The sequence below is a fragment of the Gadus morhua genome, chromosome 18 (genome assembly GCF_902167405.1).
Source record: "Gadus morhua chromosome 18, gadMor3.0, whole genome shotgun sequence".
Classification (NCBI taxonomy): Eukaryota; Metazoa; Chordata; class Actinopteri; order Gadiformes; family Gadidae; genus Gadus; species Gadus morhua.
The window spans coordinates 4,981,375-4,998,486 of record NC_044065.1 but is presented as its reverse complement, the minus strand read 5'-3'; the positions used below and the strand labels follow the sequence as shown (position 1 = coordinate 4,998,486).

The 17,112-nt window shown below is 48.7% G+C and overlaps 2 protein-coding genes across 2 annotated transcripts in view; both read left to right on the top strand.

The window, feature by feature from the left end:
- Positions 1-256: 256 nt before the first annotated feature.
- lmf1 (lipase maturation factor 1) lies at positions 257-13,388 on the top strand. Its single transcript, XM_030340575.1, has 11 exons — positions 257-493; positions 1,305-1,614; positions 1,982-1,992; positions 2,518-2,666; positions 3,791-3,856; positions 7,387-7,554; positions 9,490-9,670; positions 10,907-11,060; positions 11,308-11,491; positions 12,288-12,400; positions 12,843-13,388. The coding sequence occupies exons 1-11, from the start codon at positions 283-285 to the stop codon at positions 13,027-13,029; spliced, it is 1,734 nt and encodes a 577-aa protein (XP_030196435.1). The 5' UTR covers positions 257-282; the 3' UTR covers positions 13,030-13,388.
- A 2,756-nt stretch (positions 13,389-16,144) lies between these two features.
- The window catches only part of LOC115531581 (ras-related protein Rab-26), a 55,775-nt gene continuing 54,807 nt past the window's right edge, over positions 16,145-17,112 (top strand). Inside the window, exon 1 of the mRNA XM_030340933.1 lies at positions 16,145-16,613. Coding sequence (XP_030196793.1) covers positions 16,434-16,613 — 180 coding nt within the window. The 5' untranslated portion in view covers positions 16,145-16,433. The remainder of the gene's footprint in view (positions 16,614-17,112) is intronic.

Here is a 17,112-nt window from a genome sequence, read left to right as displayed (position 1 = left end):
ACATTTAACGCAGCTTTAATAAGCGATTACAAATCGGTGCCTTTTAACAGCATTAATGATATACAATATGTGTTGTTCATATACATTTATAATATGAACAAATATTTACCAAAGTTGTGAATGTGTGATATACTTTTTAACACTGAGAAGTCAGAATCTGCAACAACAAAAAAAAATCTTTATGATTGGGTCGCAAAAGGTCTCGTTAGATTCCCACCTCACTCCACTCTCGCGAGAAGTGTCTGCTTTGTTTACTCACGTGACGGTCGGAGTCCTTTCAACATGGCGGCACCCAGTGAAAGTTCAGAGAGCGCGGTAAGAAGAAGACGTGTGGATACAATCCAGGCTGGAAGCGGCTTACCTGACAGCAAGGAGCCTCATGATGAGGACCGAGAGGAGACAAAGCACCGCGAGGCTTCGGGCTGCGCTCTGCAGACAGGAACCTACTGGTTAACCAGAATAGTTCTACTGCGAGCCACTGCCTTCATCTACTGTGAGGCGACACTGCCTTTAACATGACTCCCATTAATAATGCTATAATTAATACCATGTCAACTATCACGAATTAGCATTATTGTAAATATTAACACTATTGTACTCATAATATTATGTATAAGTATTTTAATATTAGCAGTAGGCCTAATACTGGATTTAAATATTAGGATGATAAGATATGATGAGGATAGCATGATAATAATATGTAACATTTCCATAGGTTTTATTTGTTAATCTCACTTAAGGCCACATTATTTGTATTTGGTTAAAAACTGAATTTGCATTAGAACTCAACAACAGTCCACCGAGTGTCAGCCTTTCTCTCTCCTCTCCTCTGTCCCCTCTCCTCTCTCCTCTCCTCTCCACCTCTTTCTCTCTATCTCCTCTCTCCTCCTTCCCCTTCCCTCTCCTCTCCTGTCTCTCCTCTCCCCTCTCTCGCTCTCCTCTCTCCTCTTCTCTTCCCTCTCCCCTCCTCTCTCTCCACTTTCTCATCTTCTCTCCTCTTATCCTTCTCTCCCCTCTCTCTCCTCTCCTCTCCTCTCCTCTCCTCTCCTCTCTCCCCTCCTCTCCTCCCCTCTCTTTTCTCTCCTCCATTGCTCTCCACTCCACTCCTCTCCTCCCTCCTCTCTCCTCTCTCCTCTCTCCTCTCCTCTCTCCCCTCTCCCCTCTCCTCTCTCCTCCCCTCTCCTCTCCTCTCTTCTCCTCCTCTCTCCCCTCTCCTCTCTCCTCCTTCCTCTCCTCCCCTCTCCTCTCCTCCTCTCTCCCCTCTCCTCTCTCCTCCTTCCTCTCCTCCCCTCTCCTCTCTCCAGTCGTGGCGTTCGCCGTGGCCTACCAGCAGAACAGCCAGCTGATCGGGGAGAGGGGGCTGATGCCGTGCCAGGCCTACCTTCAGAGCGTCAAGACCTACGTTGGGGGGAAGATCGGGCCGGCCGCGCTGGCCTACACGCCCTCCATCCTCTGGTTCACGGACTGGACCGCCATGGACAGCAACCTGGCCGCCATCGCCCTGCTGGGGATGCTGCTGTCCGGGTTGGTCCTGCTGAGTGGGACGGCCAACATGTTGATCATGGGCACCCTGTGGGTGCTGTACCACTCCCTGGTCAGCGTGGGACAGCTCTGGTGAGTGACTTGTTGGGGCACCAGAGCGCACTCACACATGTGGATGTTTTATGGTGGTTCACCGTTTTAAATGTGTACCAATTTGAAGTACTGAGGCCTAGATGTGCTTAGATGCAACAGTTGTCACAAACACGCATGCACGCACGCACGCGCACACAGTGAGTAACATATTTGTGAAGCAGCCTACACCTATGTTTTAATATAAATATGAATATTTTGTCAAAACTGAAAACATAACATACTGGTATTGTACAAAATGACAAACCGCGGTTCAAACTGAACTTTCGTTCCTACAGTTGTCGACCATTGCATTGCAAATGAAAATACAGCGAGCATGTACTATTGACTCTTTGTGTTTTCTTTACAGGTACTCCTTTGGTAAGTGCATCTTCTGCTGTCCTATAACAAACCAATAATAATTATTATCAATTATTATCGAATTATAATAGGGAAGGGAAGTAGGGAAATTTCCTATAATCGTCCTTCTAAGCAGTCTAGCGACGACATGGATCCCCGGTGTAAATACTCTTTGAATTAAATCGCTGACTGCCTTAAACTATAAGCTCGTCCTTAGGTTCTGCTCCAACCTGTTGCTCGATAACGAAAGCCCCAGTCCTAGACTGCCTTTAGGGGCTGAAGGAAAAGTTTGCTAAGACCTTAGGTTCATCGTTGACATTGTCTATGTGGCGTTGTAAATCAGCCAGGATTTCTGTTCAACGCCCCACCATAGTGTAGGTGAGTTCCCCAATTAGGCGATCAATGGACATCCGTTATATTCCCAACAAACGTTTAGCTGCTCCCACACTGTCTCTCGGTTTGTCCAACACGAGTCAGCGCGTACCCCCCCCCCCCCCCCCCCCCCCCCCAAACACGGTCCCTTTCTATGGGCTGCGCCCCCCCCAGGCTGGGAGAGCCAGCTGCTGGAGACGGGCTTCCTGGCGATCTTCCTGGTCCCCGTGTGGTCCCTGTCCCGTGTTCCACGGCGCTGCCCCCCCTCGCTCATCTCCATCTGGACCTTCCGCTGGCTCATCGTCCGCATCATGCTGGGAGCCGTGAGTCTCTCTCTCTCTCTCTCTCTCTCTCTCTCTCGCTCTCGCTCTCGCTCTCGCTCTCTCTCTCTCTCTCTCACTCTCTCTTTATTATTATTATTATCATTATTATTATTATTATTATTATTATTATTATTTTCTGTTCAATTACAATATTTGATCATGTTTTTATAGTGTGGTGAAGAACACCATGTGTGTGATGTCACTTCCTCTGGCGGTTTTCTATTGCTTTTTTTTAAACAAGGAGAGAGGAAGGAGATATGGTCAGAGGGTGTCTTGCTCTCTCTCTCTCTCTCTCTCTCTCTCTCTCTCTCTCTCTCTCTCTCTCTCTCTGTCACCAATTGGATGTACAAATGTCTGTTATATTGGTCACTTCGCAGCCAGCGTCTAGTTACAATCTAGCTACAATCTAGCTACAATCTACATCCACATTTGAATGAAATGGTTCATCCATCTCCAGATTTATATCTGATGGTAAGAAGAAGGAGAACAGAGTTGGCAGCACTCTTCTCGTCATACTTCTTATTTCTGGCTCTTGTGGCCATGCCCCCGTATGTCCAGGTGTAAACATACTGTTTACTGAAGTTGGAAACACTTTATTATTTCAGCACCAGTGAAAGTTGAAGGTGCTGTACTTCACACTGACCGGACAAACAGCGACTAACATTAAGAAAGCCCAACATCCGGCCAGCGGGCGGGGCCTGATGGAGGCTGCTGGTAGTTGGGGACAACCACTCCTTGTTGACTGGATGCTGAGCAGAGTCCACCAATGGGGGCCATTCTATAGTCGGGGGTTGGTGTTTGTTTTGTTTTAAAGACTCGCTCAGAGAGCCAACACCAACCTATGGGTGGTATCGCATTAATTTAAAATAAACTGCAACCTTTCTTAGTTAGCTTTTAAAATAAGCTTGTTATTGTGAGAAAAGAACCAGATCTTTCCCCATCTTTAGGCAATGCTTATCTTGTTGTTGCAAGAAGATGGGAACGTTTATTGGATCAGAAATGAATGTGACACACTTCCGTGCCTAAAAATGATGCAGCAAAAATATCATCATCATCATCATCAGCATGAACAAAGATGTACACATTAAGATGTAAACATGAGTTTTATTTCCTCATCTCTGCAGGGTCTTATTAAAATCCGAGGTGACCAATGCTGGCGGGACCTGACCTGCATGGACTACCACTACGAGGTATGGAACACACCTTTGGGCCTGCTGAAAGGTACAGCGCTGCTCATGACGTTTAACTCTCCGTGCAGCAGCGGCAGTGTTCTGCTGCAGTTCTGAGGAGGGGAGAGGAGTGGGTTTGGCCAAAGTAGTCTTTAGTCGGCCGACAAAATTCCATTGTGACTCAGCTCCTGGTCTTACGAGGAGGTTCGGCTAGAAAACACAAGAATGGCAGACATGCGCTCTCCAGTGCCCATGCTTGGATTCAATAAGAAGCTACTAATGGCAAAGCCGTGGTCATTGTGTTGTAATTGATTCCAGCTAGGCCCTGAGTCACTGTCTCTGAGCGACACAGGAACCTATTCTCCCAGAATCCCCCCATTTGTGTGTCGCTTTCCTTTTCTTTATTTTTCCTTCCTTCCTTCCTTCCTTCCTCCCTCCCTTCCTTCCTTCCTTGCCGTTGTCTCCTGAATGCTAACGATAGAGAAGGGAGATCCCTCCAGGGCAGAGGCGTCACCATGACAACCCACCGCCACGGTAACCGCTGTTGCAGGGGTTTCACTATAAATCACCTGTCTGGCACAGAGGCACTTGATTGGCCATTTGTTTTTTCCCTGTGGGGTGGTGTGTGTGTCACCCACCGCCTGACACACACACACACACACACACACACACACACACACACACACACACACACACACACACACACACACACACACACACACACACACACACACACACACTTCAAGTGTATGTAAGTTTCTTCAAGCCAAATGTTCAGTAGTTTCTGTGTCTGTTCTGTGGGAACATTGCAGATAAGTCACTCAGCAGATACATTAATCCAGATCAACTTCCAGTCATTATGTTTAAGTTTGGAGTCATGTCCTCCGGGTAATCAGAATCTAGATCTGTGGGCAGTGAGTCAGAGATCCTGGCCTCCGCTCTGCTGACCCTGTGGGGGTCGTTCCTGTAATCGTTATTCATTAGCTGTTCCTCTGCAGGCCCACTATCGTGATTTAAATGAGGCCTGTCTGACCTGCTATTGATCCAAGATTAGATGAGGTCGGATTGGAAAATGGCCCTCGCTCATACCATCTGTAATCGTAGCGCATCGGGAAAGGGAAGAGAGGCTCTGGGATGTCCTGCTGGTTCCTGATCTCCTACATTTCAAAATAATGAGTCGAACTACTACACGTTATATTCTAATAACACGCATTAAGAACTACATTTTTTGTTCAGTCGAATTGATCCTATTTAGTACCGATCAGGTAATAGTTTGAGGTGTTTCACTCGCACGTACCGCTTAAAAACGATGGAATTATTAAAAATCTAATTGAGAACGTTAAAATGGAGGCTTACGCGAGTTAGCATGTCGGTGGCAGTTGAATGAACCCCTTATTTATTTACATGAATGGGCTGGTTTCAGTCCTCCATGTTTCTCTTTCCCTCCGCTGTCTAAAATGAGATTATATGGGAACGCGCGCTTCGGGTTTGGGCGGGAAACGTCAGCAGCGAGGCCCATTAGCAACGGCTCCATGGTGGCTCTGTCTCCTCGTCCAAGGGAGCGACCAACCTCACTTACCGTCAGTCAACACACACACACACACACACACACATCCACACACACAAAAACACACACGTGTACACACACATACACGTGTAAACACACATACACACATGTACAGACACGTGTATACACGCACAAGTGTACACCTATACACCCACACTAGTACAAACACACACACACACAACCCCACCGGATGCGGGTGGCGCCAGGTGAGGGGCTGCTAAGTCCCTCTGACACACTGCTTGCTTTCAGAGCCCCTCCCGTATTGGAGTGGTCTGTGCGGCTCTCTGTATTTTGTATTTTTGGTCTGGGCTCCTGGGTTCTGTTTGTGTACGTTCATTTGGATGGTCGTTGCGGTATCTAGCTCACTCGCTAGCAGGCTAGGTTTTTTCGGCAAGCAGCCAAACTAACCAGACGACCGTAAGCAGCCAGACGTTGGGCAGTGATTTACTGTCTAGTAATGTTTTTGTCGGTTAACCTGGCTAGGTGTGGGTGTCTGGCCGACCGTCTAGGTGTGGTTGTCTGGCTAACTCGCTAGGTGTTGTTGTTTGGCTACCTGGCTAGGTGTTGTTGTTTGGCTACCTGGCTAGGTGTGGGTGTCTGGCTGACCGTCTAGGTGTTGTTGTTTGGCTACCTGGCTAGGTGTTGTTGTTTGGCTACCTGGCTAGGTGTGGTTGTTTGGCTACCTTGCTAGGTGTTGTTGTTTGGCTACCTGGCTAGGTGTGGTTGTTGGGCTATTTGAGGGTGCAGGTTTTTTTTCTGGATGAGGATGAGGATGCACTAAAGCTCATGATTTGTTCTATTTTTTGTTAACTCCATTCAGAGAGCATATAGGGTGAAACACTGACTGTATTTTCAAAGTTATATTTTTACTTTCTGTTCATTATTTTTGTTTTCTTCTTATTCTTATTTGGATGTACATCTCTTCCGCCGTAAATAGGCAACTACAAATCTGTCCACACACACACACACACACACACACACACACACACACACACACACACACACACACACACACACACACACACACACACACACACACACACACACACACACACACACACACACACACACACACCCTGGCCTGTCTACATTGTTGTTGTTTAAAGGAGTGGCCTTCCTCTAAAAACAATCTGTCTTTATTTAGGTAAGGAAATACTGAACCAGAGCCCAACAAATAAACCTTCCTCAGGCACACACGCACACACAAACACACACACACACACACACACACACAGACTGTGTTCATGAACTACATTTATTGCCAATAAATAATAACTAATAGAGATGTCGTTTCTCTTATTCTGACAAATGTACTAATTGTAAGTTGCTTTGGATGAAAGCATCTGCTAAACGCCCTGAATGTAAACGTTAACGTAAATGTAAATGCTTTTCCCCCATCCTGTCTGTCCCCCGTCCTGTCTGTACCCTTTCCTGTCTGTCCCCTCTCTCCTGTCTGTCTGTCCCCTCTCTCCTGTCTGTCTGTCCCCTCTCCTGTATGTCCCCTCTCTCCTGTCTGTCTGTCCCCTGTCCTGTCTGTCCCCTGTCTTGTCTGTCCCCTGTCCTGTCTGTCCCCCACCCTGTCTGTCCCCTCTCCTGTATGTCCCCTGTCCTGTCTGTCCCCTGTCCTGTATGTCCCCCCTCTCCTGTCGGTCTGTCCCCCGTCCTGTCTGTCCCCCGTCCTGTCTGTCCCCCGTCCTATCTGTCCACCTGTCTGTCCCCCGTCCTGTCTGTCCACCTGTCTGTCCCCCGTCCTGTCTGTCCCCCGTCCTGTCTGTCCACCTGTCTGTCCTCCGTCCGGTCTGTCCCCCGCCTTGTCTGTCCCCCGCCCTGTCTGTCCACCTGTCTGTCCCCCGTCCTGTCTGTCTGTCCCTGTCCTGTCTGTCCCCCGTCCTGTCTGTCCCCCCTCTCCTGTCTGTCTCCCGTCCTGTCTGTCCCCCGCCCTGTCTGTCCACCTGTCTGTCCCCTCCCCCGTCCGTGTGTCCAGACGCAGCCCGTCCCCAACCCCCTGTCCTACTACCTGCACCGCTCCCCCTGGTGGTTCCACCGCTTCGAGGTCGTCTCCAACCACGTGGTCGAGCTGCTGCTGCCGCTCTGCACCTTCCTGGGCCGCCGCCTGCGCCTGCTCAACGGGGGCGCGCAGATCCTCTTCCAGGTGCCTCCACACTCACATTCAGGGCGTGTAGCGGACGCTTTTAACCAAAGCGACTTACAATAAGTACACTTGTCAAAAGAAGTGAAACCATATATCGCTGTCTGTAAAGTAAAGATCTTCATAATAATTATAATAATAATTCATTTAAATTATATAGCGCTTTTTATTTTTCTGGGAACTCAAAGAACTTACTGTGAAGGGGGGGGGAACCTCACTCACCACCACAGTGTGTAGCACCCACTTGGGTGATGCACGGCAGCCAATCTGCAGCCAATCAGTGCCATTAATGAATAAGCCAATTATACAGGGGGATGATTAGGGGGCCAGATTGAATTACCCTGTTTGGGCAGGTTTAGCCAGGACACCCGGGGAAACCCCTACTCTTTGCGATAAGTGCCCTCGGATCTTTTATGACCTCAGTGAGTCAGGTCCTCGGTTTTACGTCTCCTCCGAAGGACGGCGCCTTCCACAGCACAGTGTCCCCGTCACTGCACTTCATAGAACCAAGTGCAAGTACTAGCAATCACTAGGCTAACCCATTCCCCGTATACAGCATTGATAGCAGCTACTTCAGATGCTACACAATTAAGTACTACGAATAAATACAACGTTCATTAAGTGCGTACAATAAGTGTGTACATTAAGTGCAAAGACGTGCAAACAATGGTGGGTGGGAGGGGCTTGATGGCTATGCAGAGTCTAGGTGAACGCTGAACAGGTGAGTTTTGAGTCTTTTGCGGAAGCTGGTGAGCGAATCTGCGATCCTGACATCGGCTGGGAGCAGCTCCCTGTCCTCGTCCTCCATCCTCTCTCATGGCTGTCGTCAGGAGATCTACCTGAGAAAAGAACCAGATCTTTCCCCATCTTTAGGCAATGCTTATCTTGTGGTTGCAAGAAGATGGGAGTGTTTATTTGGATCACAAATGAATGTGAGACACTTCGTGCCTAAAGATGAGGCAGGACATGCATGATTACAGAACCTGATTACCAGTTTTAAAGTCTAGATTAATTACAACTTGAAGATACAGCCTTAAAATGATGAAAATAGGAAACGTCAGAGGGATAGGAAGACTGGTTTTATATTAACATTTAGGGCATTCAGCAGACGCTTTTATTCAAAGAGACTTACAATTAGCACATTTGTCAGAAGAAAATAAACTATCTCTGTCGGTAAAGTAAGGATGTTCATAGAACCAAGTGCCAAGCACAAACAATCTCTAGGTTAACTCATGCCCCGTATACAACAAAGATAGCTAGGATAAAGAAATTTTTGTCTGATGCCATAATTTAAACTTAAATTTTAACCCTGAGACGGTTTAGATGGTATTTTGAACTCATAACCATATGTTATATTTATTGTACAAAACACACTTATCAAGGCACGCAAACACATGCGTATGCATACACACATCATGCATACAGAAGTTGAATTTGGCCTGGTTAAACTTGATCACACGCCTCTAGCGTCCATAGGTTGTTTTGCTGTTGTTTGAATCTGCCTGCAGCGTTTGACGTTTCAGGGATTTAAAGTGTCGGCTGCTTCATCATTGATTCATATTCTGGGGGTACTTATGGGGCTTATTGGGACTGCATTTCGAAGACTTATTACTTTAACAGATGGAGGTACATGAAAGATCTTCTCACTCCTCACAAAGGGGAATCTACCAAATGGTTATATAACCCAACAGATGGAATAGGTTAAAGAGAACCCAAATGTTGTTGCAAAGTCTTCGTTGGAATTGTTTTCCTAACTGTAACTTAACAACATGTATCATGGCATATACAAATGTCAAAGCCCAGATTTCACTTGGCTTTTTCTTTCCAGTCTGTCAGGCTGGTTAGCCTCAATCATTGGCTCACGCTGTGGTGCTTAAACAAACCCTTTTCCCACTCACTATCCAGTAGTGACCGTGGCTCTGCTCTCCCTGTTCCCAGGTGATGCTGATCATCAGCGGGAACCTGAGCTTCCTCAACTGGTTGACCATCGTTCCCAGTCTGGCCTGCTTCGACGACGCCTCTCTGGGCTTCCTGTTCGGCTCGAAGGGCGGGGTCAGGAAGGCCGTGTTGGAGATCCAGGCAGAGGGCCGGGAGGGGCGGACCCCCAAACCCACCCGAGGTACCCCCCCCCCCCCCCGTTCACCCATTCACTCACTCACCAGCTCGCTCCACTCACTCACCTCACTCACTCACTCACTCACTCACTCACTCACTCACTCACTCACTCACTCACTCACTCACCAGATCGCCCCACTCACTCACTGACTCACCGCACTCACTGACTCTCACACTCACTGACACTCACTCACTCACTCACTCACTCACTCACTCACTCACTCACTCACTCACTCACTCCCCCACTCACTCACTCACTCACTCACTCACTCACTCACTCACTCACTCACTCACTCAATATAATAATATTTCACTCTGTGTGCACTCAATCACGTACTTACAAGTCATGGACTTGGTCAAAGTTATTTTAGAACAATACACAAGCATTTGTTCAGTCATATTTGTGAAGTCCCCGGAGAGATGATATTCTTGTGTTATATCCAGCAGCTGGACACGTCTGTCTGGGGCGGCCTGCAGTCCAGACGTGACAGAGGGGATTGTGGGGGATTAGCACCTGGGCTGCGGAGGTAGCCAGCAGGACCACAGAGAGACGGAGGGGGTTGGAGGCGGGGTCCGTAATAGCTCCTCGGCTGGAAGGGAGAGGGAGAACAGGTGGCAACACAGCAGTCAGTCATACTGAGGGAACTGAACCGTGGAGTGTCCTACATTCTTCCACGGCGTGCCTGTCTGAGGGCTCCCTGGGGATCCATTAAGGGGGGTTTGGCTCTGGTTAGCTCATATGCCACAGTCATAAAATAGAGTAGAGTCGTAGCGGCCCGGCTTACTCACTGGGTGACGCAGAAACGTCTGTGTTTAGGGGAGCCACGCCCGACTGAGGTGACTTACGGCGGCGTGGTTTTAATGTGGCCGGGAAAGAGGGTGACCAGACAGGTGTACAGCTAACACCGACGCACGCACGCACACACACACGCACGCACGTGAGTGTGGCAGATAGCCAAAAATATAATTTACTTAACGAAATGTCCCTCACTGTGTTGGATAGCAAGGTTGGTTGCCATCGATTCGAGCACATCATTTATGAGCCTCTCTTATCAAAGGACCCTCTGATGGGTGAGAGTTGAATGCTGTCCATCTTGGAAAAGAGGAGACAGCTTAGCTCTACTACAGTCCAACATGTGGTGTGTGTGTGCGTGTGTCTGTGTGTGTGCGCGTGTGTGTGTGTGTGTGCGCGTGTGTGTGTGTGTGCGTGTGTGTGTGTGTCTGCGCCTGCACCCATCAGGTATGCTTGTGCGCCGCGTGGTGAACGTCTCTCTGGGCGTCCTGATTGGCTACCTGAGCGTTCCCGTGGTGATGAACCTGCTGAGCTCCAAGCAGGTGATGAACACGTCCTTCGACCCGCTGCGCATCGTCAACACCTACGGGGCCTTCGGCAGGTAGGGACCCCCGGGCCCTCAGGGGGTACCTCATGACCCTAACCCTAACTACCAGCATGGGGCCTTCAAGGTGTTACCCCACCCTAACCCCACCCTCACCCCAGCCTAACCCAACCCCGTCACCCCCACCCTAACCCAACCCTAACCACACCATAACCCGGTCCCCCCCACCCTAACCCCATCTTCACCCCACCCTACCCCCCTCCTAACCCCGTCTTCACCCCACCCTACCCCCGTCCCTCTCCAGCATCACCAAGGAGCGGACGGAGGTGATCTTCCAGGGCACGCTGGGCCCGGACCCCAAGGACCCGGCGGCGGTCTGGGAGGAGTACCAGTTCGTGTGCAAGCCGGGGGACGTCCGCCGCAGACCCTGCCTGGTCTCGCCCTACCACTACAGGCTCGACTGGCTCATGTGGTTCGCTGCCTTCCAGGTCAGACGGTTCAGTTGGTGCTGAGGGTGGGGGAGAGGGTTTAGTGGTGGTGTTAGTGTGCGCGCTCAAATCTGGGTGCTCTATCTTTCACTTTGTATTTTGCCCCCCCCTGGTGGCCGATATATGGTATAACAACAATAGAGGCGCAGAGGCGCCCTCACTGGGGCCGGTATCGTGCGAGCGGGTCATGGTGAACACAGACCAGGCCTGCAGCAGTAGACTGTAGCAGAGTGTCTGTGAAGGCTTCAAATCAACAGCGTGCCGACTGAACTCCTCGTATTAAAATACCGTCCTGAACGCCTCATCTACACACCGTGTTTCCGTAGTGAACCAGGAAACATGAGATGGCTGTGCCTTTTTCAGATGCTGGTGTCTGGTCCAGACTCTCTGCTGTCTTTCTCCAGAAGTTCTGCCTGAACAAAGCATTACTGAGACTAAAGATCACTGGTTTCCTTTGAGAAAAGATGGCCGTAAACTCAATCCTCTCAATTAGTTAATACATTTTTTATTTTGCTTTCCTCTTTCTCTGCTTGGTGGCTATGTCTTAATTTACGTCTCTGCGCCTCTATTGTTATTATACCATATATCGACCACCAGGGGGGGCAGTAGCTCTGTGTTTAACTTGATAAACCATTTGTCAGGGGTTGGTCTTTTTCATTCAAACTCTGAATGTTTTAATTAATAAAAATTCACATAATTCTGGTAATCATGATTAACTTGTCTCTCTCTCCCTCTCCATCTACCTGTATCACTCTTTCTCCCCGTTCTTCTCCTGCTGTTTGCGTCGGCCCTCCAGACCTATGAGCAGAGCGAGTGGGTGATCCACATCGCCGGCCGTCTGATGGCCAACGACACCACGGTGCTCTCACTGCTCGACCACAACCCCTTCCAGGGCCGGGAGAATCCCAGGTAAGCGTTCCTGGTTTATGCTCTACCGCCCCCCCTAGTGGCAGGAGGGCTCGATGTCCTCCGCCCTTCATTGCCTCAATCTGGAGTCACTATTGGTGGATTGGGATGAGAGTGTCTGCAGTAAAATAAGTAAGCAAAAAATGTATGTTTTGTGTGACATGTCTCTCTTTCTCAACCACAATCCCCCTTCGGTCTCTCTCTATCTCCCTCCCATCTCCCTCCCTTTCCTTCTGTTGTCCTCCCCCTTATCTATTTTTTCATCTCTCTCTCCCTATCTCTCTCTCTCTTTCTTCCATCTATCCCTCCCTTTCCTGATCTCCCCTCCCCCCTTTCCCCTCATCCCTATCTACATCTCTCTCTCTCTCTCTCTCTCTCTCTCTCCTTCCCTCCCTTCCTTCATGCGTCTCCCTCCTCCCCCACTCTCCCCCTCTGCCTCCCTCAGGTGGGTGAGGGGGGAGCACTTCCGCTATAAGTTCACTGCTCCGGGCTCTGCAAGCGCGGTGCAGGGTAAATGGTGGCTCCGGAAGCGGATCGGAGCCTACTTCCCCGCGGTCAACCTGGAGGGACTCCGGGGTTACTTCCAGTCCAGGAAGTGGCCCCACCCGCACGATCCCACCAGGAGAGAGTGACGGAAGAAAGACTACAAATCAGGACTACAAATCCCAGAGATGAGTGAAGAAAGGGAGTGGCTCTTCCTTGGACCTGAGTCCACGATGCAAGAGTAGTTTTATTACCTGATGATCAGGGGGTTCAAAATGAATGCATGACTATCAAAGCCGTTACAGAATCGTGTGCCAGACATGTGGTGGGCTACTGAGAATGTCTGAAGTCCTTCGTAAATGTATTATGTGTGTCTCTCGCTCGTGTCCAATTTCCGAAGAGATTCCTGAGAGCAGAGAAGAATGTGTTGTCTTCAAATCACAGCTGTCTTATGAAAAACCCTTTGATACAAAACTCTTAAACGGTCTAATAAAGTTTTTACACTGACTTCCTGTCTGAAAACAGATCTATGGGAAATGAGTCGCTCACCAGCTTCCGCAGAATACTCAAGACTCACTTGTTCAGAGTTCACCTGGATTCTGTATAGCCCCCTCCCCCCCCCCCCCAACACAACGCTCTTACACACTTATTGAATGTTGTACTTCCTGGCATTAAATGTAAGCACTTGCACTTAAAAATAGTGCTTAACATTGTGTAGCATCTTATCCTAGCTATCTTTGCTGTATACAGGCAATGGGTTAAGCCATTGATTCAGTGCTTGGCACTTGGTTCTATGAACATCCTTACTGCATCGACAGATATATTGTTATTCCTCTTTCTTATGATAAATGTACTTATTGTAGGTCGCTTTGGATAAACGCGTCTTGCTAAACGCCCTAAATATAAGGCAAGGCACGGAAAGGCAACTTTATTTATATAGCACTTTTCATACACAAGGCAGACTCAAAGTGCTTCACGTATAAATATTGTCATACAATAAAATAAAATTATAGATAAGTAAAAGAAAACGTGCAAAGAATTAGTACAATTTTTGAATGTTAGAAATGTTTCAATGCATTTAAATGTAAATGCTAAAGCATTGTCATCGTCTGTATCTAAATGCTAGACTATCTTTGGTTCCTCATCAAAGACTTTATGAACATGAGGGCCGTCTGGAGAACAACAGGGAGGGGTTTGGTTCTAAACCTCCCATGCTGTTGGCCTGCAGCTCCTACCTGCTCCTATATTCATCTCAAATCTGTCGCTGTTGATCGAAGCATTCACTAAACGACTCCATGGTAATGACTTAATAATTTAACTAAGAGTCTTCCCACACTAAATTAAATAGTTAAGAGGGGAGAGGTAGGGAAGGGATAATCTGTCTGGGAGTTAAGGAAACTTTAAAACACATCCAATCCAGTTCATGTACACTTACAGACCTACCAATTCGTTTACGGATGAAAATGGTTTGATTGGTTGGGTATAATTGCTGTGTGCCACATATCCAATAGCCATTCCTAGTCGAGCAACACCCAAGCTGTTCATCATTAAAACACATCCACACCAACACACACATACACACACACTTTCTGTCCGCATTGATTTCTCCAAGGGTTGCTGCTACTGAGAGATCATCACAAATCATCATTGGTTATCGTTAATGGGTTAAAGTCGCACGAGCGCGCACGCGCACACACACACACACACACACACACACACACACACACACACACACACACACACACACACACACACGGTTGAGCCTGCTAGTTTGGACATCGAAGCCATTAAATCGGCTCTGACTGTGAAGCGGTTGCTCTGGAGAATGTGCACTCCACATGGGACAATCTCTCTCCACCACCACAAGCACACGCAAACACATGTACACACGCATACATACATACATACATACATACACATTACGCACACATACATACATACAAACACATATACACACACACACAAACACACACATATACACACACACACATACATACAATTACACACAAACACACACATACACACACACACACACACACACACGCACACACACACACACACACACACACACACACACACACACACACACACACACACACACACACACACACACAACAAGTGTGCGGACCCCCCATGGCTCCATTCATGCTTCAGATTTATTGTTAGCCTTAAAGCGTGTCTGAGCTACGTTTCCTCCATGGCTCTGCTAGTGACTGTGTGTACTGAAGACACTATTCGGTTCAATCTAACTCAAAGAAGATAACCGTGGCCATGGCAGAACAGGGGTTTGATCCCCACCAGGGCCACACCCGGTGGAAACACACATATGTGTGTTTCATTGAGTATGTGTGTGTGTGTGTGTGTGTTAAAGTATGTGCGTGTGTGTGTGTGTGTGTGAGACTTTAACCCATTAACGATAACCAATGATGATTTGTGATGCTCCCTCTGCAGCAGCAACCCTTGGAGAAATCACTGCAAATTTAAGTATTTGTGTGTGTTTGTGTGATTCAGTGAGTGGCAGTGAGTGTGTGTGTTTGCAGGTTTGGGAGAGATGTACTCTATTGTTCGTCTTGTACCAAAACAAAGCCACATTTCAAAGCCACAATACTTGTCCGTGTTCACGGTAGAGGAAGTGATTTTACAAACGAGAAACACTTCAATCCCTGTTTGCAGGAACAACTCCCATCCCAGCAAGAATGAGAAACAGCGTGCCCTTGGGCAATACAAGCATGAAATATTTGAATCTGAGTCTCCTGGCCTTCTCCAAAAACCGACCAGATCCACGGTAGACTCTGAGTCAGCACGAAGGAGACACCCGCTAATGACCGTCGGATTATGTAAAGTGGAAGACATTAGTCACTGTCACTTCACAGAGACCGGCCAGTCAGTGTCCATTCTCATTTCGCCAGCGCGCAGGTGCATGCAACATTGTATACACACTAAGACAGATGTGTCCCGAGTTTATTGAGCGAATAAACGCATGCCACACACACACACCCACACCCCCCCCCCCCCCCCCCCCCCCACACACACACACACACACACACACACACACACACACACACACACACACACACACACACACACACACACACACACACACACACACACACACACACACACACACACACACACACACACACACACACACACACACACACACACACACACACAGTAAGCCGCCCTAAATTCAGTTCTACCCCTTTAAGCGCTCCGCTCCGCGCGCTGTTGGCGAGACGCGCACGTTTGCGCGCGTCTCGCCAACAGCGCGCGGAGCGCCTCAGTCGCGGGAACCGAGAGCGACTTATCAGGTGCTCCTCAAGCTGCACCAGCTGCTCGTTAGTCTTCATTTACCTGTCAATCTGAGAACATCTAGAGATCCTCATGCGGTCATGAGATTCACGCACGACAGGTGAAGTTAGTTAGTCGTCCAGGGAGTATTCGGGACTTTCCGGGAGTACTCGGACAAAAACGATATCGTTCCCCGAGTCCCGTTTCACTTTTCGCTATCGACTTCGTTCGCACGTGCAAAGAACACCCGAGTCGCGAGATCATGTCGCGGAAAAAGGCGCTCAAGGGCGCTAAGGGGGCATCAAAGAGCCCCAAGGCGTCGCCCTGCAAAGACGGCGTAGGGAAAAGTGGCAAGTGTGCCGTCGCCGCGTCCGGCGGCGCGGTGCACCCCAGCGCGCCGTCCATCAGCACCAGCGGGGGGTTCTACGACGTCGCCTTCAAGGTAAGAGAGGCCAGACCCCTGAATACCAGACCAGCAGTTCGCGTACTCTCTAATAACGGTTTATAGGCGAAGTAGATGACGCGGCTCCGGTGTTGGATAGAGTTTGAAATGTGTTCCGTTTGTCACATCGTTTGTTGGACGCGTCTCAGGTGTGTCAACACTGAGAGGCGCGCGCGTGGATGTGACAGCGTGCGTGCCATGCCCCTGTGCCATGCTTGCCCCAGTCAGCTCATGCCCGCGTGCGTCCTACTGCGAGCGCCCGAGAGCATCCAGAGCACCGCTGTCTGTTTGTTGTCTAAAATATAAATGGAGTAATGTATGGGAATGTAAAGGTGGACAGTTGAACTGTTCCCGCTGAGATCTCCATCAATGGCCCTCAACAGTAAGAACAGTGAAATGTTGATAACAAGACCGCATGTTGCCATGTAGACGCAACATACTAATAGGTTGCCTATGCTGCCTTTTTTTTGTTACGTTGTAAACGGTTTCGTTTGTTTCC